Below are 23424 nucleotides of genomic sequence, written 5' to 3' on the forward strand. Positions count from 1 at the left end.
TCAATTTTTTTTTAAATTAGGGTTGTCCAATGAATACCTTTTCAACATAAACACCTCTTGGATTATTGCCTACAATTCAGGGGTATTAGTGTTTCAGGGGAAAGACAATAAAACCTCCCTTTATTTGACAAAACCTTACAAGTATATGCAGACAAAAGCTAAGCACTGACAGGTTTTAAGAAATGTTCAGTTATGTGTATGTCAGCAAAAAAAGCAGATACAAAAGGTGCCTGTCAAAATTGTCAGAATTTTATATATTAAAAAAAAAAGATTAATTGGAATGTTTACACGGTGACATTCAGTGTAGTGACATTACAAAGAAAATATCACAGAAACAGTTCCTGTTACAGATATGGTGTACAGAAAAAAAATAAAATAAAAATTGTATTAATATGCAATACAAAACACCAAAAGTGAACACTTTTGACTTGGCACAAGGACCACATATGTGTTACAGGCTGGCTATAAAACAGTTCAAACCAATAACATTAACTTATCAACAAGGATCCATATACTGTGAGAAAGAAAATATAATAATTTGTGGCTTCTAGAGAGCAATTTTTTTTTTTTACATAATATTTACCCTTCATTAGGACCAATCTTTTGTAGGTTGTTTCTTATTCAGGATGGATTTAAAAATCAAATCAATAAATAACAAAAACTTGTTCAAAAAAACCTAAAGGAAACATCCCAGACAGACAAAGTAAGGGAAAAAAATCCATAATAAAAATCCACGCTCAACATTATGCATTGCAATAAAACCCAGCCTAGATATAGTTACTATATGGCAATATCACTAAAAAGTAAAATAAAAACAAAATGTACAAAATGTTTGGAAAGTCACAAGGAAAACTCTTGACATCATTATGGGGGGAAAAGTAAAAGGCCACTCATACTAAGAGTAGAAGTAAACAGCAGGAGGGGACATGGAAACTGTTTCACCTCAGCAGTTGATGATCTCATGTCCAAATAGTCAGATCTGCTTGTTAGAGCAAGGATGACACCTGAAAGATCTACATGGAATAATAGTAGAATCGTACAGGATTTCTTTGTATATAACTCCACACACTCTGTTTTCTTCCTTTATTTTCGTTAGTGTGTATTTCATTTTGTAACAAAACTGCAGCAGCTCATTCACACAAATCAATGTGCAAAAAAAAAAACACAACCCAGAAAGAAAAAAAAAACCCAGCATATCACATCCCGATCTTTAAAAACACAAAGACAATAACAAATATATATAAAATAAATAAATAAAATTGCCAAAACCTCCAGGTCACGCCTGGCCACTTGGCACATGGGTTAAAAGATTGAAACAGAACAAATTCAAATAAACAGGAGCCTAAAAATATAAATTACCTAAAGTTTGAGTTAAAACACATTAAATGTTAATTTAAACACAAAGAATAAATATCTGGTTTTGCCCCTTCATGGCAAGGCACACATTCATTAATTTAGAAAAAAAACAAAGAACAAAAAATAAAACAGAACACTAATGATTACTATTTGTAGTGTGTTCTCTAAAACATTAAATTTGTATTAGAGAAATTAGCAAAATTAGTAAAATTTCTAGCTTTCATTACCTGGCTTGGAGTGTTCCCCAGCTACTATCAAAGAGATTTCCTTTACAAAATTACATTTACTCAAACACATCACAGTGGAGCTACAGAAAAGGGCACGCGAAAGACAAATTAGATCACACATTCACAGTTTCCACAGTGTAAGGCTTGAAACACTTGGCCACAAGTAAAAGAAGGGTGTGTGTGTGTGTGTGTGTGTTTGTGGATGTGTGTGTGCGTAAGCAGGGGAAGGTTATTGCACAAAAACATTTGGGAGGTATGGGTAGGTGGAAACTTCAATCCTTTGTTCCCTTGAGGCTGTTGCGTGCACACTTTGCCACCCCAGCAGATGAGGATGGGATGTAAAAACAGGGATAAGATGGTAGACAAAGTGGTTAGAGCCTGAGTGTGATGGTATGTGCTGTACAGTACCTTATGTTTTAGAAACATAAAGTGAGCGTTAGGCCGGTGAGGTTGACAAGGCGCTGACAGCAGCTAAGACACAAAGGTCTAAGAATCAGTCCACTTATTGAAGAGTCCCAGCCTTCTCTGTTCTGTCCCCTTTTAGGCGTCCTCATCTGCCCTCCTCCGCTGATCGAGTCTCTGACTTCAACCTCACAAACTCCTTCGCAACGTCATCGTTGGAGCGCTGGGAGAGGATTCGCATGGCGGTGAGGCCCGTGTCGTCCATGTATATGTGTTGTCCCAGTGGACACCAGCAGGCGCAGTTGCCTTTTTCCATGATGTCTCTTAGCTGCACCACGGCCAAGCCCACCACTCGATCGGCACGACCAAAGCAGTAGTCTTTGACACAGGCTTGCACCTCGTAGCACTCAAAGCCATCCTGGTTACCCAGAACACTGTCGAAAAAAAAAAGAAACAGTGTTTTGTGATTTTGATTATCTAACAGTACAAAAGAGGTAAACATTTTCAACATGGCTCCTAATGTTAATCAGTTGTAGATGTACATCTGGTGTTTACTTTCAGTAAGTTTCATTAAAATTTACCCAATGGTACATGAAATGTTTTGGTAACAGACACACAAACACATGAACACACACAGAGTTTTAAAGAATTACAAAAGCAGGATGTTGTACTTACAAATGGAAGGTTTCGTTGAACTTGGGAGACCAGCTGTTGTTCTTAGATTTGCTCTGGAATTTGCGTTTCTTGTCGCTGAGATGAGGCCCGATCATGGTGATTTCCACAAAGGGTCTGAACATGCCTGATGTCTGCCATTTTAAATCACTGGCTTCAATCACTGTAATATCAGATGCAAAAATCAAGAATATTTTAAAAAGGTGAATCAACACCGCTTAAAATTAAATGAACATTTTAGAAAAATCTCACACCGACCTTTCACGGTAACCTTCCGCTCTCCACTCTTTGGGTGAGTGTACAGCTCAATCTGAAGAGACACCTCTCCAATTGGCTTATCCACACCGGAGCCTGGTTTAAAACACATCCAGCAGATTTAAATATGGTCCCATACGGACAAAAAAAGTTCTACTTTTTGATGAAGACTTAGAAGAGGGAAATACAGGTGGAGAAATGGGGTTAAAATGGACCTATCCACAGTAGTTTCAGAACACAACTAAATCTACAAAAGAAGAGTGAGTGGGGAAGGAGGATAGGAGGGCTGGATGATGATTTTGAGGAGACCTACCCCTGCTGGGCTGTATTTTTTCATTGGGAGTTAACCTAATACCCTTTCCATTGTGCACTGGCACAGAGGCAGCACAAGGGATAAAAAGAAGACAGCAAGAACATGTCAACAAAGCACACAGGAGACAGATGCAAAACTAAAAGAGAGAGTCTTTGTTAAGTGGCTTGCTGATCAAACAGCGCCATCACCTGGTTTACATTATTAGGAAAAAAAAAAATCATATTTTTACTTCTTATAAATAGTCTTAAACTGAGTTCAAACTACCTTGTGCGTGCTGCGTGGTCACAAAGGTCTTTATAAGTGTGTCTGTTGTCTGAGTGTAGAGGGAAAGAGCATGACGTAGTGATGAGAGCTCAGGACTCTTTTCCAGGAATGCCTTCTTCAGTCCATTTCCTCCAGCATGAAAGTATTGCTATGAAAAACAAACCATCTATCTTTATTCGTTTTATTTGAACATTTTATAACATTTTACTTAATACTGTGGCAGAAATTTAAAAACTATGATACATTTAGCAAACTAAGTACTACTGTAACTCTCTAGTCTACTAGATTTGGGAATGAATAATGGATTAAGCTATTCTGCATTTCATTAAAACAAAAAGTGTACAGTATGAACTCACCTTGATAGTGTCCAATGCCACATCCATGACAGCACACTGCCTGGGGGTCAGGCTTTTTGCCTCCCCTGCCATGTGATCCTGAAAAATCAAAAGGCAAAGTTAGTTTTGAAGTGCTTACTGAAAACCCTCACTTAATACAACTGATGCAGATTTCATTTGTCAATAAGTAAAAACCAAACATGGCCAGATGATACCTTGAGTTTAGAGAACTGCCCAAGTTCTTTTGCAGCTGACAGAATATGTGCTCCCTAAAGAAAGAAAAAAAAAAAAAAAAAAAAAAAAAAGAGTGTCTCAGTAGTTACTCTCTTGGTCTTTTGCTTAAATTTAAAAAAGTCCAACCACGATTACCAATTGGTAGACTTACAAAAGTGTCATTGCCCTGCGGGAGGACAATAGTTTTTTCCAGGCTGCTCATTACAATCCTCCACAGCTCTTTCAGCACACGCTTCAATACGGTTTTCTCACACACAGTGGCGAATAAAGTCAGCCTGAAAATAAACAAACATTATAACACAAGCAGTTATCAAGACACATGAGCAAAGAGTCCTAATTCTAATAAAACCACTCACTTTCCATCCAGGAAATCCATGAGCGGCCGAAGCATGTTGTCAGAGTCGGCCTCCACCTGGTTCTTAGTGTTCTCGTTGAGTGGCCCTTTGATCTGGTACAACAAGGACGCCATCTGTCGCATACAGTCATTGATACGGTTCTGGAAACTGGAATAGAAGAAAATGATCAGTCAGAACGAACACAAGAGCGGTTACAAAAATATCTGCATTTGCAGGTGTAATGTTAGTGTACCTGTTTCCAAAAGTGCTGCTGAGGTCGTCCAGCACGTTGTTCAGCCTCACCTGCAGGTCGTTCAGTAAGTCACTAGCCTCCATGTCCATCTGCAGAAAGAAAATCGCATATAGATAGGGAAATTTTATTGCACTTACTGCATAAACTTTGCATAAACATTTTTTTTGCATGAACAAAGAAAGGGAGTCAAAAAGGTTTCACAAACACTGAAACTGCAAGGATGAAAAATCTCCACACGTTAGCATTTTTTGTTTGAATGAAGTACCTAGAATCTTAAAAGAGTTTCACTTTAATTTAGAAGATTTTGTCCAAAAGTACACCAAACTACTTTGACACTTGTGAAAGCTGCACTCCAAAGCAAAAAGACAGAAGCTATCAGAGATAACTGGATTTCATGAGTCACATTAGGTTTTTATGAAGCAAAGCACACCAGCCTACAAGTCTGCCGTGCTTCAAGTAAAAGTAAAAGAGAAAGATGAAAGTCAAATTACATTTTTATGCTTGAGCAGTACACTCCTGTAATTTTCTTTTTTTACTTTTTTTTTTTGTTTGTTAAAGATAAATGTTGTTGAAGCTGTGCCTTTCATGCACAAGGTGAGAGAACAAGTAGGAAAGATTTATGAATCCTCTCCGCTAACTTAGGTCATCATCTAAACAAGCATGGCCTGGGGAGGGGGGGAGAGGGGGGGGGTACTAAGCCATATGGATAAAGTCTTGGTGTGGCTCATTAAGTCAATGATCTAATGGGATTTTGATTCATGGACTGTCAGGACTACATAAGACCATTAGCGGGGGAAAAAAAAACGAAGTGTCAGCGAAGCACAAAGGGAAGGCTTCAGGGTAGAAAAAAGCAGCAAGAAATGGATGGTGCTGTTAGGTATGAGATGTGCTTTACATGTCTCCCTCGTATTTATGTTGCATTAAAATGCAGGTATCAATGCACCTACACTCACCTTTTGATCTTCAAATGTAATTTCTCTCTACGGCAGCACAGAGTGGTAGAGGGTAACAAAAGAAAACCTGGATTAACTTGTCGTGTTTGGACTTAAAATATATCTATTGACCAGAAACGCTGGCACCCACCTTGTCCTCGTCATTCTATTGTAACCAAAGGACATTTACAAAGTAAAAAAATAAATAAAGAAATAATAGATGGTTATTAAAGGAGACATACAAGAGCAGTATTGAGGAAGGTTAGGTAACATGCTGTAAAAAATAGGTAGTAATCCACACAAATGACAATAAAACTTCAACACAACAATGTTGTTATGTAGGATTTTAGTAGGAAAAAGTATGACTGTGCCAGGAGCAGGCCAACAGGGAAATGATTTGGATTTGGAAAATGAGTGAAGCTCAAAACCACTTCAAACTGTGACAAACCTCTTCCTCTACTTCCTCTCCTTCCACACCTACTACTTCCTCTTCCTCATTCTCTTCAAACTAGGAATTGCAGTGAAAAGATGACAAAGTTTTCACATCTGCCATCTACATAGTTTTGATGATTTTTTTTTTTTAAGTCAAATGTGATGGACATTGGAGTATATGCAGTCATGTGCTTAAATCATGTTTGCATATACAGCAAACTTGCCTGCCACTCTAGCATACTGTTTTTGAGCTAGAAGAAAGAGAAGAAAACAACATCTGTCTTCACTCCTCATGAAATTAGACTCGATAATGCCCAGCATAGTTAAAACATACCAACTAGTACATATTCGGTCAAAACTTGGTAACAACCAGAATGTGGCAAAAGCTAAACCCCTTAGCTATTTGTTTTCTGAGTTTTAGATCAAATATAATGTTTTTCAAAAATAACACATGTATAAGAATGCTAAACTGCTTCATAAAAGTAATTTATTAAGGCATTTTTGAAGTCCGAGACCAATATAAACAGAAACAAATTCTAACAACTTGTGTTTTTATTTGTGTCAACTTTCACACACTTCTTCCCATCATGGTGTTCTTTGCTTACAAACTACCCTGTAGACTCATACTGCTCAGATGCAACAACCCTTCTCTTTGTTCATCATTATCATGACCACAACAATCCACAAAGATAAAGAATAAAATCCACCATTAACTGGTATATCAATTCTTTAGAAAAACTAACTTTTTTTCTCAATTACTGGTGTGTGTAAAAAAATTTAGTACTTTGTGTAGCTGCTTTCACTGGACAGTTTCCCTCAGCTTTTTAACACTTAGCTGTACACCTATCAGCCATAACATTATGAAAACTTGTCTAACATTTAGTTCCCATTTATGCTACCAAAACATCTCTAACCAATAAGCCTGTGAAGATAGATTTGCTAAGAGTCTGGTTTCCAGGATGTTTGTTACTTTGACACATGACTGTCATATGAGTCACAGACTGTAGGATTTCCCAGAAAAACATTGCATGCAAAATGCAAAACATTTTTCATAGTACAATATGTTGATTGTTTAAGGGAAGGGGTTTGTCTTTTCATAAAGATTTTGATTTCATAAAATGAAAAGTTAAACTAAATATCTGCTTTTATATATAGATAAGTGTTGCATTTTTAACAGCAAATCACTTCCTATAATAGCATCTATTAGCATAGGCACACCATCGAAGGTTCAGCAGTAATACACAGTTTTCTTCAATTCTCAAGCTTCTATAAATTTCAAGGAACTGTGTATACTGAAAAACCCTACAGTACCCTTTAATGCTAGATACTTAGACTAATTCTAATGACTATTAAACCACTATTACTAACAGTACCCACCAAAACATTTGTTTTCTCATCCTCTGTTGCAATCTGCTGTCCAGGTCAGAGGCAAAAATTATTGATCAATACAGAGGTGGCATACTTTAACTGATTAAACAGAAAGATGTGCTTCATATGGACGAATATATGTCTTTAACAGGCCATGATAAAAACATACCTCCTCCCTTGACTGTTCCTCCTCTTCCTCTATGATTTCATTTAGCTTTAATCGTGAAGTAAGCACACTGGTTGAGACATAAGCTACTGCATCTGATAGCTACAGTCCATGGGTCAAACACTAACAAATACATCACTAAAGCTGCTGTAGGTATATTCTGCTCCATGTAAAATACTAGACTCTCAGATAAAGAGGTTCCTTCTACAATATGATGAAAATGCAGACATTGAGCATCTGAGAGACTGATTCTCTAGTCTCTAGCTTACTATCAAGCAAATACTACATCTTGATCTATAACATTTCCTAAAATAAAACCAAATAGAACATTCACAAGAATAATACCAAAAACTATGAGCCATTTAAGACACAAACTAATCCAGTAATACCAACCAACTACTTTAAATCATCAAAACCAGCAATACAGTACATACCCGTGCTTCCTCTGTAGCAGTCTGACACAAACACAAACACCTCAATACTTTCTACCAAGTCTTTGAAGTCAATACCATTTGTTTTTCAGTACGATTTCCTTGCACTTTGTCCTCATTCACACATTGTCAACCTTTTGTTTCTCCGCTCACCTGTTTGGCGCCCATCGACTCAAACATTTTCTCCAGCTGGATTCTCAACTGCTGCACGTTATTCATCAGGACACAGGGCTACAAGAAGACAGTAAAACATAGTGTGCAGACATACAAAGAACAACACAGCCTCTTCAGTCTTTAAAAAAATATGAGTAGCAGCAATTTAAAGAACAAAATACATACAGTATTTAAATAATTTACTCATTCTAAGACTTTCATTAGATATTTTACTTTAGGATCAACTACAACATGCACAGGCAGCAGGACTGACTTGTAGATGTCCTGTTGTGATTAAAAAGACCATAATAAACAAAGATAACTTACAATTTTCTCCTTATCAATGTAAGAAGGAAAACTCTTGGTCAGAATGGCACTGTACTGCAGAAGAACTTTAGCTATTGTCTGCAAAAGTTAAAAAAGGGGGAAGAAAACATTAACATGCAATCATCTACTTTTAAAGAAACTGCTTAGTGTTTAAGGTACATATTAAATTGCAGTTTAAAAAAATGCTCCCAAAGAATCATTTTATGGAGTCTGCAAAAATATGTATTATTATTATTATTATTAAGCCTATATGACATTTATATGAGCTTCAATTCTTGGGCTCCAATCAAGGGCTGCCTGTCCTGATATTTTACTGAACTATTTGTCGCACTTAGAACTGGTTTTGTTTCAGGCGTTACAATTCAGTGCAGCCGTTTACCTTGGAGAAGCGACGGCTGTATTGAGCCATGACACTGGGGTCAGGGCATTCCAATTTCTTGATGATCTCAAAGCTCTGGTTGAGCTGGGTGAAGATGTCAACCACGGAGCAGGAGAACAGAGCATGCTCAGACGTCTGCTGGAACTGAGGTAAGTGCAAAAACAATATATAGCTGTTAATAATACTAATATTCTGGTGAAAGATAAGGCAGAAAGAAGCTAGTTGAAAATATCAACACACTATGAAGCAACTTTCTCATCCTAAGAATGTGTATACGCCCGAAAACATGAATTCTGTTTATAAAAACACCTCACAAGCAGACGTAGAAGGGAGAATTTTAATTGTCTTACTCCATCTTTTTTGTCTCTCTCCAGGGCTCCATGCATAAATTCCATCGATACATCCTCATTTTCATCCAACCACTGCAAAACAAACTGTACAAACCATCTACAAGAAAAAAAAAATGGCATTGACTTTAGCAATGAGTTTCCCCATCAAATAACCTCTCTTTTTCTTAGTCACATGCACTTACGAGGGGTAGTCGGGAATAATGCCCTTAAAGTTTGGCAGCTCCTTGACATATTCATTGTAGAGCCACTTGACTTTAAAGTGGAGATTCATGTAATCTGTGCTTTTACACATTCGGTGCTTCTCGTGCTCTAGAATGAAAATGGAGGCAGCTATGAGACCTGTGAACTTAGCTGAACACATAACATTAGAGAAACAAAACACATCTATAATGTAAAAAAACCCAACATAATAATAATATTTTAGATTACTAGAAAGTTGGTGGCACATTTGTTTATCACAGTTACAAAGATTTAAACCAAATAAAAAATAAATAAATTTGAAAGACCAAATTTTAAAAAACAAGTGTAACAGGTGCAATCCTTAACATTTTTATTATATTAGAGATATATATACATCCCATACAGATCAGATGAGTCTCAGCAGTAATGTTACTTTTGGAAAACATTAAAGCAGTCATGTAATTTATTTTGAATGAAAAGAATTTTGCAAACAGAGTAATCATTAGATCAAAATGAACAGAAACTAGCCTACATTTTATGACCAAGACTTACCTTCCAAAGCGTACTTCATGTCTTGAGCAAACAACGTCCACATGACTTCGGCTGACAGCTTTCCTACATTCAGCTCCTGAGGAAACCTGTATGAGGAGAGGCAAATTACTCCTGAATCATTATTTAACAATTAGTTTAAAAGAAAATCTACAAAGAAGCATTATAAACACATATTTGCAATGAACTCATAATTGACAGAAATATTTTTTTTTTTAAGTGGATTGACTGACTGATTGAGCACAGGTGTGTAGGAGTTCCCATCTTCTTCTATGATGGAGACAATAAGCATGATGAGCTTGGGCCAGAAGTCCAGGTTCTTGATGCTTGGACCCTGCTCCTCCAAAGGCAGCTCCTCCTTGTTCTGGATTGGTGAAATAAAACAGTATGGAGGAACTTGAAGTTAACATTTATTCATTTTTTAAAATTCCAATCTGTCTCTAGTAGCTTCAAAACTTTTTTAAAGTTCAGAAAAAAAAATACTAATAAAGTTGGTAAATGGTAAATGGCTTGCACTTATATAGCGCTTTATCTAGTCCAAGGACCCCAAAGCGCTTTACACTACAATCATTCACCCATTCACACACAGTTGCATTTAACTCACTGTTTCTGCAGGTTGATACTGTCTGCTGTACAACTCATGACAGTTATTGAAGATGTAGTCATATGTAGAGTTAAAACAGGCCTTGACACAATCCCTCACAACCTGGCTAGCTCTGGGTGGAGACTGTAACTCCTGGACCTGAACACCAGATGGAGATAGCGACATTGAACAAAACTGTTAAGTGACAATTTAACAAAACTCTGCTTGTTAAGTGCCAAACACAGTTACAGCAAAATCAATCAGTGTTTATTTTTTTAGCTTCAATAATAAATTTAAACCTCATAAGCAATTATTATGTTAAAGTCCATATAATATGAAAAAGCCACTAAAATAACTGAGAATAAAGACAAGTATAGGGAATCAATATTTTATTACCTTCATCCTAAAAAAGGTGATGCTGGTTAGAAGGTCCACCGTAGATTTCAAATCTTGCAGGCGATCTTTGCTGCTGGCAGGAAAGTGGTTCTACGGATGAAAAAAAAGGTTTAACCTATTCACAAATTCAATTTAATATTAATGACATCATGTGTAGGTTAGCCAAAAACAGACAAGCAGATCAGATCTTAAAATAATAAATATTTTATCTTCAAATATTTTATATTCATATCACAGAGAACAAAAGTAAAGCAAAATTTTCACAATTTTTAAACCAATATATCTTTATTTCTAAATGTAATACAAATGTTGAACTTATGAGCATTATTATTATTTTTATGAAACAAGAGGATAAATTTGATAAAGTACAGTATCAGTTATTACTGTATATAAAAATCTTACCCTATATGTAGAAAGGTCAATGCGTAAGGAGTTGTGCAGCTGGTCTAAAAGCTTGACAAAGCGTTCTTTCTGTATGAGGAAGAAAGAAAAAAACAAAGTAAGACTGTGTACAATCTTACAGAAGTACAATGATTGGACAATGGCGGAGATAAAAAAGGGTTTTTGTATGTGTGTTACAGCTGTACAAACCCCAAAATTAGAAGCAGCAAAACGGTCAGAGGCGGACACATTGGTGGATGCGGTTGTGTGGGCGTAGAAGGCATTGATATTAGCCAGCAGGCTGCTCATCACTGCAGGAACTCCAGGACACATGTACTTAGTTGACAAGCAGGCAAAGTGCCTGGAGAAAGAGGCACAATCGGAGCTTGGTAAAGACATTGTCAGCATGTCTCCTCTCTCATATTTTATATCTGCTCTAACTTATATAGGTTTTTGAGTGACTCCACAGAATATAGCAAGAAGGACAGCCTGCACCTTTTCAAACATCTTGTTTCAACCTAATGATCCCTACCAGGAAAGGCCATTTCATTTACCGTCATCTACTTGATAAATTAATCTGAAAGATGGCCCACTAAGGTATGCTTACTGTGAATGATGCTTCTAGTAAATAGACCTGAGCACAGATCATGACCTTTTGTAACGATAAATACAGCACAGCACTTTTAAAATCGACTTTACTTCACTTGAAAGCCAGCAGGAGATGAAACAAGAATTAGGAGGCACTTTGTTACAATCTTTTACAAAATGACAGAGAAGTAGAGGTTATTCACATTAACAGACGAAGAGACAGTTAAGGAGACAATCCCTTTATTCATACTTTGTGAGACTTACGTCATGGCCTGGTAAATGGACTCAATCCCATAACGCATGGCAAACTCATCAACTATTTCCTGCGCCACATCGTCATAGTAGACTTTCCATGAATCATCTCCACGAGCCTCTGGGATTTTTACCACACCTTGACCGAGCATATCAGTTGTATAGTGGAAGAGATTCTGCAACGGACATATTGACTCTAATGAAAACAAATTGCCATTGTACCATTGCAAAAGAAAAAAAAAAACAAAAAAACTGAGAAATGGCAGCTGCTTCTATAGATCTGAAACAAATATGTTTAAGATGTTGCAGTTTATGCTCAGCCTACCTCATGTAGACAGGTGTATTGCACGTGATACGCAGCCACTTTCTCCTCTCCTTTGATCTCCACATTGATTTGGAGGCGAATGGCACCCGAAACGGCTGACTTGTCTGTTCGTTTTTCTGTATTTAGATACAAATACTGTCATTCAGACTCATGCAGTCACACTTGCACCTTCGATTCATAACTTGGATCCAAATTCATGGATGCACAATAAACCAGATCTGTCAGAACAACACTAATTACAGGTTCTTAACGTGGCAGTTCTATTGTAGGGGGTTTTGTTTCTACAGCCTGATGGCAGTGCAGAGCCGACTGTGTTAATAGAAGTCCTCCAGCTGATAGTGAGCGAGACAATGGCAGTGGGCTGTGTGGCTCTGCGCCAGGCTGCCAAAGACATTTGAACTGGAGCTTCTCTGGAGGTGGAGGGCTTGGTGGCTCATCCCTACTATTAGCCCCGACAGGGACATCATTAAGGGTAATTTGTACATGTCGGCCAAACGGTCAATTTCCGACTGAAGTGCTGCCACTTGATAATCTCACATCAGGATTAAAAAACAGGAAGAGAGTAGGTAAAGGAAGCAGATGTGCGTTTTACAAAACTGGTCAATAAACTAACTGATACATATTTGTTTACATGGTTGCAGGATGAAAATGAAAGTGAGCAGAATATATGTTCCAGTTAAAAAAGAAAAAAAAAGGATAAAATTAGAGCTACAAATTGTATAGAAAATGTAGTTATTGCAATATCACTGTACACAATTTTAACATAGCAATAAACTTTCTTGCACTCTTCTCACAATGTAAAGACATCGACCATACTGACCCAGGTTGTACCAGACGTCCATTTCTCCACTCAGAGTTCGAACTTCAATGATACTTTGACCCAAGAAATCATCAGACTCTCTCTTTAGACGCTGTTTTACTCTGGACTTGATGTCATCATCTTCATCCCAAACACGCACTTTGATTCGGTCTGAAGAATTGTGGCACTCGCTGACCAAAACCAAGAGATGAAAAAAAGACATGAAGCACAAAAAGTTATACATTTTATGATAACAACAACAACAACAAACTACTTTTGACTCACAAGTGGAACTTTTCCTCCCAAACTGGGTTGAGGTTCCCATAAATGGTCTTAGTTCTCTTCTTAGTCTTGCCAACCTGAACAGTCACATATGGATCACTGGATCCAGTCTTGTCTTTTGCCTGAAGTCCTTGTGCGCAAACAACTGAAATAGTGACAAAGAAACAAACACATAAGAAACAACCATGAACTTTAGCAACAATTGTAAGCTGCATTGAACAATTAGGACTTAAAGACACGATATGTTTTGATCAGTGGAATACCTGTGATTGTGATCTTTGCTGACCACTTCGAGGTACCATCCAACACACTTTGTTTGATAGACTTCATCTGCTGTGTGTGAATGGCTTTACTGACGTTGAACACTTCCCTGATCAGCTCGAATATCTCTGGTTTGTTCCTTTCCCTGATTTTCATCCTGTCCTTCATGGCCATGATAATATTTTGAGTGCGGTCTTCAGCTCCATGCTTTGAGCTTTTTTCAGCAGCACCTAAAAGTACAAGTATTACACTGAAAATACACTTTTTTGTCACTCATCATTTGACACAAAACCTTTAAGCTTCTTAGTTTTAAGAGCTTGTGTAAAAATAATCTTTTTAAAACAATTGTAAACCATCTACTCATGTCGTCTTGCAAGATCATTTTCTGAACTTTACTCACGCTGTAAACAGTCAGCATTCAGTAGCTCTTGGCACTTTTCATGGCACTTGACCCCACACTCGGAGCAACGCATGCCTTGGCGAGCAATTCCCCATAGCAGCCCTTCACACTCATAGCAGTATGTAGGTGTGGTGGCTGTCCACACCTCAAAGTTATGCGGTGTAGTGCAGGATATGGGGTAAATGAGAGCCTGCAGGGTCTTCTTGTAAACATGGTTTTTCTATAAAAGAAAACAAAAGATAGTTTCCAAATGCATGTATTCAGTTAAGTAAAGAAATGTAAAGGCAGAGAATATTAACAAGAAGAATTCTTTTTAGAATGTGTTCATCCATTAAGAACTAAAAACATTCTGTAAAAAGAAAAAAGTTTAATACTTTTTAAGTTGTACTTACTAGCTCCTCATCCTTGAAAGAGGACCGAGCAGCCATAGCAGAGGCGATCCCTGCCTTTCTGGCTTGGACAAGGGACTGAGCAGGAAACAACAAGAAGAATTTGCCTAAATTTGCATTCAGTATACAAATCTATAGCCTACCCAAAACCAAGAGCTCCACCATAATATTGCTACAACAGTAATGGTGAAAAATGTTAAAGAGGTGGTTAGTAGGGTTAGCATAGCTTGTTTTTCCTGTTTGTGAACGTGTTGACGATGATCTGAAAACCCAAGTGAGTATGGTTAGTTTTAAGAAGCTAGTGGTAAGCTGCTAACTAACAGGACAAATTTTAACTAATATGGTCCAAAACAGGATAACAAGACTTTGTTAGTGCTTTACCCAGGATTTGGTCATTTTAGGTTTGTCATAGTTAATGACTTAGCAAGTGAGGAAAAATACAAAACCAAAAGATAAGGGAATGATTACTTGATTACAGATTTCAAAAGTAATATCAAGTAGGAAGAAAAAGAAATACCAGTAACCAAAAGAACACATGCATGTTATTGTACTGAATTTAAATTGTGCATTTAAATAAATTATCATGCTGCAGACATACATGTTTGAGGCAACTACTGTTTTAGTTACCCTACTTGATATTTTGCAGTTCAGTGGAAAAAGGGAGTGGCAACTGCGTTCTATAACTTACCATAGCCTGACCAAGAAGAGTGAATGCATTCAAGAGAGTTGTGGGAAATAGTTTCAGGTTTAGGAAAGGAGGGAGAAAGAAATTAGCATTCTGATTCAATATCTGTCTGATGACAATCTCATCCCAAATTCATCTTAGAGACAAAAGATAAATAGTAACTGCTGTGGTGGTTTAACAAAAAGAAAGAGGTGTGCTCACAAAATACAGAACAAAACACAGAAGATGACAAACATAATGCAGAATATATGGCAAAAGACCGACTGATTGGTACTGACCACATCGCTGACCAAGGGGATGGGCTTCTTTTTACGCAAGTCTGGCATGCTGTCAATTCCATACAGACCAGATCCACTATTAAGCAGCAAAAAAAAAAAAAAAAACCCACATAGAAATTAATATAAAAAGGTCCAAGACAATAAAACAACACGCAGAAGTAAAGTTTAATGGAACTACAGTTACCAAAGACTGCATATTCAATAATTCAAAATTCACTGCAGAAACACAATATATAAAACATTTTTTTTTAAATGTGTCTGTTATTATTTTACTTACCCTGGTTTGACCCAGGCCTGTCGAGTATTGGGTTCCACATCTCTGACCTATAAGATTTTATTTATGACACATTAGAGATTGACAAAAATGCATAATTCTAAAAAAAAAAACAAAAAAACAAGAGGTTGTGAATACTGGTTGAGTTTTACCTCTCTGACATTACAGAACATGCAGTCAAACAAAAAACGTGATGGTGCTGAAATCTAACAAACATAAAACAAAAAAAAATTGCTTAAGTCAACATTAGACAAAATGATGGATCAAGTTACTGGCATGGAGCTAAAACCAAAACTAGAAGAAGTTAAAATGTGACAGACCCAGAAATTTTTATTCTTTCTTTTTTAGAAGAAACAGATCAAAGCAAATCTTTGCAAAAAGAAAATCATCAAAACTCAAAGTGGTAGGCTACATGTGTATATCAAGTCTTATCATTGTGCACCTATTTAAAAGTTTATTGACAAAAAAAAAGTCTGAGCTCCACTTAGATTAGTTTTTACTTATGTTTAAAAAATTGTCAAAAATCATAGCAATAATATATGTATATATATATATATATATATATATATATATATATATATATATATATATATATATACAAATAAACACACTGAAGACATCCTTAAGTACTATAAAGCTACAATGAACCGATGGCAAACTATAGTGCAGTATATATAAAATGATTTATAATTCATACAGTGCATATTTATCCAAGCATTACTTGATATTATTTGTACTTGAAGTTAAAATATGCATTTACATTAAAAACAATACAAAACAAACAATAACAACAAAAAATAACAACATTTAATGTGATTAAAAAAATAAAACATCCATCCCACAATTACAATTATTTCAACAAAAAAAAAAAAAAAGAAAAAAAAAAAAGACTCAAATGTACATATAGCTAATATGAGATGAATAACCTGATTATCTTCATCTCCATACTCTGGAAAAAAAAATAGAAGAAAAAAAAAATCAGATGAACCTCTGTGTAGAGTAGCTTTATATGATCTTTCTAATATATTTTTTTGCAAACAACAACAACAACAACAAAAAAAGTATTTATTGTAATTCACTTACATTTACACACATTATTATTATCTCAGTTGATCATTACATAATGCATCACATTAGGAAATTGAAGACTTCTTGAAAATGGTTTTGCTGTAATTTTGAGATCAAGGCTAAAATAAAAAAGAAATAATTTCAAAGTACCTGAAATAAGTTCGTCTTGAGATTGGGATCCCTGAGACACTTGAGACCCACGAGATCCCTGGGAACCTTGAGTAGATCTGGAAAGTCTTTGTCGAGTTTGCCTCTTTTCCCTCAAAATACGCTGAAAGTTAGCTATACGTTCCTTGTGACTGGCATCAGTTGGCTTTCTTTGAATTCCCTCAGCAAGAAGATCATTTTCATTGATTGGACTCAACCTTGTCGAATCAGTGCTGAGCACTAGGCCCAGAGAACATTCAGTCTGGATTGCAGGACTGTAGTCTGATGTTAAGACAAGGATGGACTGTTCCCTATCAGTTTTCAATTCTTTGTGTGCTTGTGAAATCTCTGTTGTATAAACGTCAGATGAGGCGCAGGGAGAATGACTTGGTTTAAAAGGGGATGAGTGCGGGGAGAATGACATACTCTCATTTATTTTGCAAGTCCCACTGTCCTCCTTTGGTGAGGCAAACTGAACTAGACTGTCTTTGAGACCAACATCATGTTCTATAAACTGAGCACTGATCTGCTTCTCCTTAGATTCACTGGATTTTCTGACAGGGGACAAAGAACCTACAGTTTCAGTATCATCTTTCTCTTCTTCCGGTTTGGATACTTCTGACTTTCCCAAAGCCCCCTTCAAAGCGGACCCAAAAGTAAATACAACCTTGTTCAAATCTGTTGCATCAAATTCTTCATTGGGAGTTTTGGATATGCTCTCAAAATCTATTTCAGAAGACTCCGGTGAGAATGACTCCCCTACATCCTCTCTGGAAATGCTGTGGTCTGTCCACTCTCTGTCCAAACTGTCAGCAGACCCAAGGTCAAGAGTGTCCCCAGATGATGGACATTCATCGCCAGGTGAATGTGGTTCCAGGTATACATCATCACAGTCTGTCAACAACACAGTGGAGCAGCTCAGGCTCCGAGAGGGCCCACTGCCAAGGTCATTTACAAAGGCATCTGTTGTGTGGTAACCAGAACTACGTGAAAATGGGCAATTTGTGGCACAATCAAACTCCAAATTTTCGTCCTCAGCTTCATCTGTGAGATGCCTCCAGTTTAACATACTAGAAGGACTTGAGGGAGAATTGTACTGGTGTCCAAACAACAATGAAAGGTGCTCAGAGCTGGTGTGTGAGGAATGGCCTGCTGTGCTATTCTGTGACTCTTCGGTGGTGCACCTCTTCCAAACATCTTGATCATTCTCCAGCTCTTCTTTACCATTTGCACAAGAAGAGATGTCCTCCTCACTCCAGCCTCTATCTCTGTCTACACTGTGCAGTGTTCCAACAGAAGGCCATGTGTCACACTCTGTGTCACCAGAAAGAAAGCCTGCTTCAGGATAATTAGAGCTACGGCATGATGATAAAGAACTGGTGCTTTGGTAATTCTGCCCACAATGAAGCTCCAGGTAGCAGAGATCCGGTTTTGTTTGACTTAACATGCCCATGTTTGAACTGTGCTCAGACATGTCACTGTCTTTTAGCGGGATTGATCTGAGTGTGGCTTCATCATCTTGCCATTGTTTGGTTGATCTGGTAGATATAAATCCTGAATCTGTACCATAATCTCTGCGATCCAACAATGGGCTGAGGTCTTTTCCATAAAGACATGTAATGGCATTCTGTCTACCCAGACTTCCTCGTCTAATGTGTGGTGTTTGAGAAACTGGGCTAGGATAAGGTGCAGCTGAAGCCCCACTGTAAAGCTCACCTATTTCACTGAGCACTGCATCAACACAGCAAGATACTTCATCCACTGAGCCTCGCACTGATGTTAGATACTGCCTCAGGTCAGATATTTCCTCTTGGATCTTGTTGATACCCTTTAACTCTTTCAGAATATGTTCCACTATGTTACTAGAGCCTTGTTCTCCATCCCCTTTCTCCTCCTCTGTATCATTTTTGGTGGCATTGTCCTCAGTTATCCTCCTACCCTGGCAATGAGAACTTCTGTCTTCTGCAGCTGAGGCTTTGTCAACTTTGTTGCTGGTTGAGCCGACAGATGATAAATGATGGGAGGGATTATCTTCTACATCCTGAGGGGACTTCTGAAGTTTTTTGCCCAGGCTTTGTTCCACATTCTGTCTCTGTGATCTTTTATTTTGCAGCTCTTGCCTCTTGGGTGAGAGTGGACGTGGATCTGAATCATAGAGTTCATTCTGTCCCCTGATGTGTCTTTTGGGTAACATTCCTAAGAAGTGGCACTTGTGATCAGCTGTCTCGACACATGGACAAACCACTGGCTCTATGCTTCCTCCATGGAGTGGCTTAAGAATGCATCAGCATCTTAAAACTGCAAGTAAATAAGTACCTACAGAAAACCACAATTATTTATAAAGGGTAGATAGAGCACATTTGTTTAGTACCTCTACTACAGACTTCTACTAGAAATACTGAAATTACAATAATTTTTAGGCAATCCCCTGAGTTACAGCAACAAAACAATCATATCTGGAGGAAAACAATCTAATAGGAATAATAACCCATTACTGCAATTGTTATATTTGACTTTTCAAATTAGGGTGTTAAAAATTTACCAAATTTATGTGTGTCATATTAATGAAACTGGTCAAAGAAAAAAAAATTAAAGCTTTATTACTTTTTCCTAAATGCACATTTACTAAGAGTATTTTTTTTAAATGGCAAATGGTCCAGGTAACATAATCTTAAATTCTAAGCCTGTAAATATAAGGTAGCTATGGTCATAGTTAATTGTCTATTGAAAAAAATAGACCAAAATGGTGCTTCCTGTAGGATAAATGGTTGCTTTAATACATTTGAGCACAAATAAATTCCACCGACCATGAGAGACCACAATAGTCTTTGCAGTGCAGACATCAGACAGAAAAGGCCGTTTTAAATTACCTCTAAGTTACAGTGACAACAAGCAGTTGCTTAGATGTCTGTAATTAGGAGACTTTGGGAAGTCAGCTCAATAATTACATGATGAGCTGATTCTTGCCTATGAAATCATGTCGATCTTTAACCCAAAACCATCTGTACATTCTAATAGTTTGGCCCCATTGTGCATAGTTACTATACTGTGAATAACAAAATATTCCCCAAATCACAACATGAATATATTAGTGGCATAATGGAGATAACTGTAATGAACCATAGCTTTAGTTGTGGCAAAACACTTTTCAATTTAATGAGTTAATTATATACTCTGAGGAAAAGGTTGACTACATTAACCCATTTGTGCACTTGAAGACTCCAATAAGCACCTGCGCAATAAAGACTGATGTCAGGCAGATAACAATTTGGTCAGATGAAACATATCCAAATAACAAAATTTCTAGCACATTAAATTGTATTTCAAATTACTTCTAAAGACTAGTAGCAAATGGACATGGTTTTGAAGTTTAAAACTTAAAAAATTAACATTTGCTATTGACAGTCAAACATGACCTACTATATCTATGTATTACTAAAAGTTTTTTACAGTATAACATGCATGCAAAAAATAAGTCTCCATACATATACTAGACATGTATAGTAAAAGATAACAGTAAAAGATCTTACCTTACTGAAAAAAAATGAGCAACCAGTGGATACCATTGTGCAAAACTGATTAAATCCAAATTCTCAGTAACAAGAATTTTTCTGTTTTTATAAAATCTACACCAAAATATTCCTGATTGTCTTGAAATATAAGCGTTGAATTTCTTGATCCCTAATTTCTACCACTAGAAGGTCAAAAATGAATAAAATACATTGCACAGCAGTTCACCCTTGGTTAAAAAGCCATCTCAATTTCCCTCCCACCCTCTTGAATTCTCTCTCTCTCTCCCTCTCCTTCCCTCCTCAGACAGTGTATGTCATCACAATGCTAATCTGAGGCTGCAACACTGCCAGCTCTCAGTATCATTCACCATTTCTGTTTCCACATCTGCCAATAAGACTAAATCTTTTTTTTTTCCCTGAAACTGTTGTTTGTAGTCATATCCACATATCAGTAACAATTAACTTTTGCATTTTTTATCTTAATGTCATTTTTTAATCTTCTAATAGAAAAGTGCTACAAGCATGTATATTAAAGGATGTTTATTTCAAGATTTAAATTTAACACAGATGTATATTTAAAGGGGGCCTATTATGCAAAATTCCCTTTTTGCATGCTTTTGTACTTCCATTTGGGTATATACTGCGCAAAAAAGAAAAAGATCACAAGATCACATTCCACAGCGTTTTCCATGTATTTGAGACAGATTCTTAACCCAAATGGTAATGGAGATTCAACAAATATGTACAGAATTTAATCCTGATTTCTGTTATGTACAAACATAACTTTCATTAAAACAACATATATGTTTTAATTGTACAAACATGATCCATCATTCACTCTATTTTGCTTCCAGTCACCACTTTTAATCTAAAAACCATAAATTACATTAGAATAAATCAATACCCAACTAATTTTGAAGTACCCAGTATGTTTGGACTACAACACTGTTTGGTTTGTTTTAAAAGAGGGTTTATTTTTCAGATTAAAACAAAGTGCAGTCGCAAACTTTATGTACAGGTAACAAAATAAGCCAAGTGTTGTGGACAAAAATAGAACAATACATAGGGGGAACCATGAATGAGCAATCTATTTTTTTTAAAATATAGGTCATTTAAGACATATAGAATGTATCTCAGTGACCAGAATCTTTGAATCCTTTTGTCTTACGAATTGAAGTATTAAAAGCAACCATTGACAAACAAGAGTAAAAAAGAAGACAGGTTGCATCTAAAATGAATTACAAATGCAGTTATACAAATTGAGACGTGTCACCCCCTGTCTGAAAGAGCTAAAGAAATTTAAATTATATTAAATGCCTTGCAGATTTATTTTTAGAGACACTCAATTTGTTGTTAAACTAAAAAAAAAACAAAAATGTATTGGTGGTATATTTTAGTGAATCTGTATGCAGAGAGGCTAAGCTCAACCAGTGTCAAAGAGGTTGCAGTGTTATATGTGCATGTGAAGTGGTTTTTGGATAAAGTGCTTAAAGAGAGAAAGAAGGAAATACTTGAAGGTGATCAGAAAAGCAATCAGATACAGTAAAGAAAAAAAAAAAAAAAAAAAAAAAAAAAGATGCAACTTCTGACCTCACGAAGCTGGACCCGGACTTTATTGATGGCCGTCAACCAACGAACTCTTGATGGGGAAAAAGGTAATGGAGACCCTCCATCATGGAATCTAGGTTACAACAAATAACAAAAAGACAAAGCAGCTATAACTTTTCTTTTTCACCTACATTGTAGATCATACAGAGTTGGAATCAACACAAGACTAGTACCTCTGGAGTTTAGTTGATTCCTTTTCTGATATGTCATTTTTCAAACTTGGTCCTACATCAGGGGACTGCAAATGTATCTCCTTCTCACTGCCAGTGGGATGTTCATTAGTAGGAAAATGTCCATTTGTGCGTGGTTGCCCATTAGTGGAGGGGTGTAGTCCAGTACTGTGATAGGAGTGGAAAGATTCCTCCAGCTCAGACCCTCCAGTGCTCTCATGGCCTGTCTCGCTTAGCTGGGAGCTGATCTGGCTCAGGTTCCCTGATGAACCAAAGCGACTACTTTCCACTGGACTACAATGGTAAGAAAGAAGTAAGGAAAATATTCAGTCAAGGAATGGGTTGAAAATTATTCCTATAATTTCTTTTTTTTCTTGCTATTTATATTATTCCCCTTAGAAAAGTCAGATAAGTAGGGATACATAAGAACAAGGGTTTTGATTTCTTAATTTTTGAATTAGAGATTTTAAGAATGGATTAAACTGGATTACAATAAACCCCACTCATCTAAGAAGGATTATTGACCTCCGCCAAGGAGGTATACGTTTTCGGTAGTATTTGTTTGTTTGTTTGTCTGTGCATAAATTATTCAAAACATAATGAATGCATTTTGATTCAATTTTCAGGAAATGTTGAGGTTGTCACAAAGAAAAGTGATGACATCAGTAATGCCATCACATGATGATGATGTCATTGTTGATCAGTCCCATTATGACATAACAATAATGGGTCTTGGCAGAGGTTTGCACTCTCCGAATGCTTCTAGTTTAAATATAATATGCATTCTACATTTATTATCAATTTCTCTAAACCAGCTGGGTAAACACAACACATCATTCCCTAAAATGCTAGATACCCAACCTTGCAAGGAGGCTGCTGAATGTTGGAAATGATGAAAAATGTGAAAAGTGCATCAATCCATGTGCACTAAACTTTGCATAATTGTTCCTACATTAAAGCTACATTTTTAAGTAGAAACAAAAAAGATCATGCTCTACTTTGTGGTGTGATGTATATTATTTTTTTATGAATGCTCCCTGGGGGGAAAAAATAAAATTAAAAATAAATAAATAAAGTAAATTTCCTCACAGAGTTACATCTGCATATTTTTCA

General features: G+C 36.7%; 1 protein-coding gene across 14 annotated transcripts in view; it reads right to left on the bottom strand.

Annotated features, from left to right (window-relative positions):
• Positions 1-85: 85 nt before the first annotated feature.
• The window catches only part of LOC108232671 (protein unc-13 homolog B), a 54072-nt gene continuing 30733 nt past the window's right edge, over positions 86-23424 (bottom strand). For 2 of the 14 annotated variants that reach the window (XM_017410593.3, XM_017410589.3), the window contains 37 exons: positions 22315-22605; positions 22124-22214; positions 15810-15856; positions 15533-15608; positions 15258-15263; positions 14573-14647; positions 14181-14400; positions 13783-14010; positions 13523-13664; positions 13259-13428; positions 12439-12554; positions 12126-12289; positions 11484-11634; positions 11295-11363; positions 10893-10982; positions 10518-10655; positions 10147-10277; positions 9917-10002; positions 9367-9493; positions 9185-9281; positions 8835-8978; positions 8456-8533; positions 8129-8206; positions 6235-6261; positions 6027-6086; positions 5730-5744; positions 5600-5626; positions 4647-4735; positions 4415-4561; positions 4210-4333; positions 4040-4093; positions 3846-3923; positions 3490-3637; positions 3226-3282; positions 2916-3008; positions 2661-2820; positions 86-2419 (listed from right to left, as the gene is read on the bottom strand). In XM_017410593.3, the coding sequence (XP_017266082.1) occupies positions 2134-2419; positions 2661-2820; positions 2916-3008; positions 3226-3282; positions 3490-3637; positions 3846-3923; positions 4040-4093; positions 4210-4333; positions 4415-4561; positions 4647-4735; positions 5600-5626; positions 5730-5744; positions 6027-6086; positions 6235-6261; positions 8129-8206; positions 8456-8533; positions 8835-8978; positions 9185-9281; positions 9367-9493; positions 9917-10002; positions 10147-10277; positions 10518-10655; positions 10893-10982; positions 11295-11363; positions 11484-11634; positions 12126-12289; positions 12439-12554; positions 13259-13428; positions 13523-13664; positions 13783-14010; positions 14181-14400; positions 14573-14647; positions 15258-15263; positions 15533-15608; positions 15810-15856; positions 22124-22214; positions 22315-22605 (4180 nt within the window). In that variant the 3' untranslated portion in view covers positions 86-2133. The other 12 variants (XM_037979429.1, XM_037979428.1, XM_017410601.3 and 9 more) reach the window with 11 other exon arrangements.

Source organism: Kryptolebias marmoratus, linkage group LG14 (assembly GCF_001649575.2).
Source record: "Kryptolebias marmoratus isolate JLee-2015 linkage group LG14, ASM164957v2, whole genome shotgun sequence".
Classification (NCBI taxonomy): domain Eukaryota; kingdom Metazoa; phylum Chordata; class Actinopteri; order Cyprinodontiformes; family Rivulidae; genus Kryptolebias; species Kryptolebias marmoratus.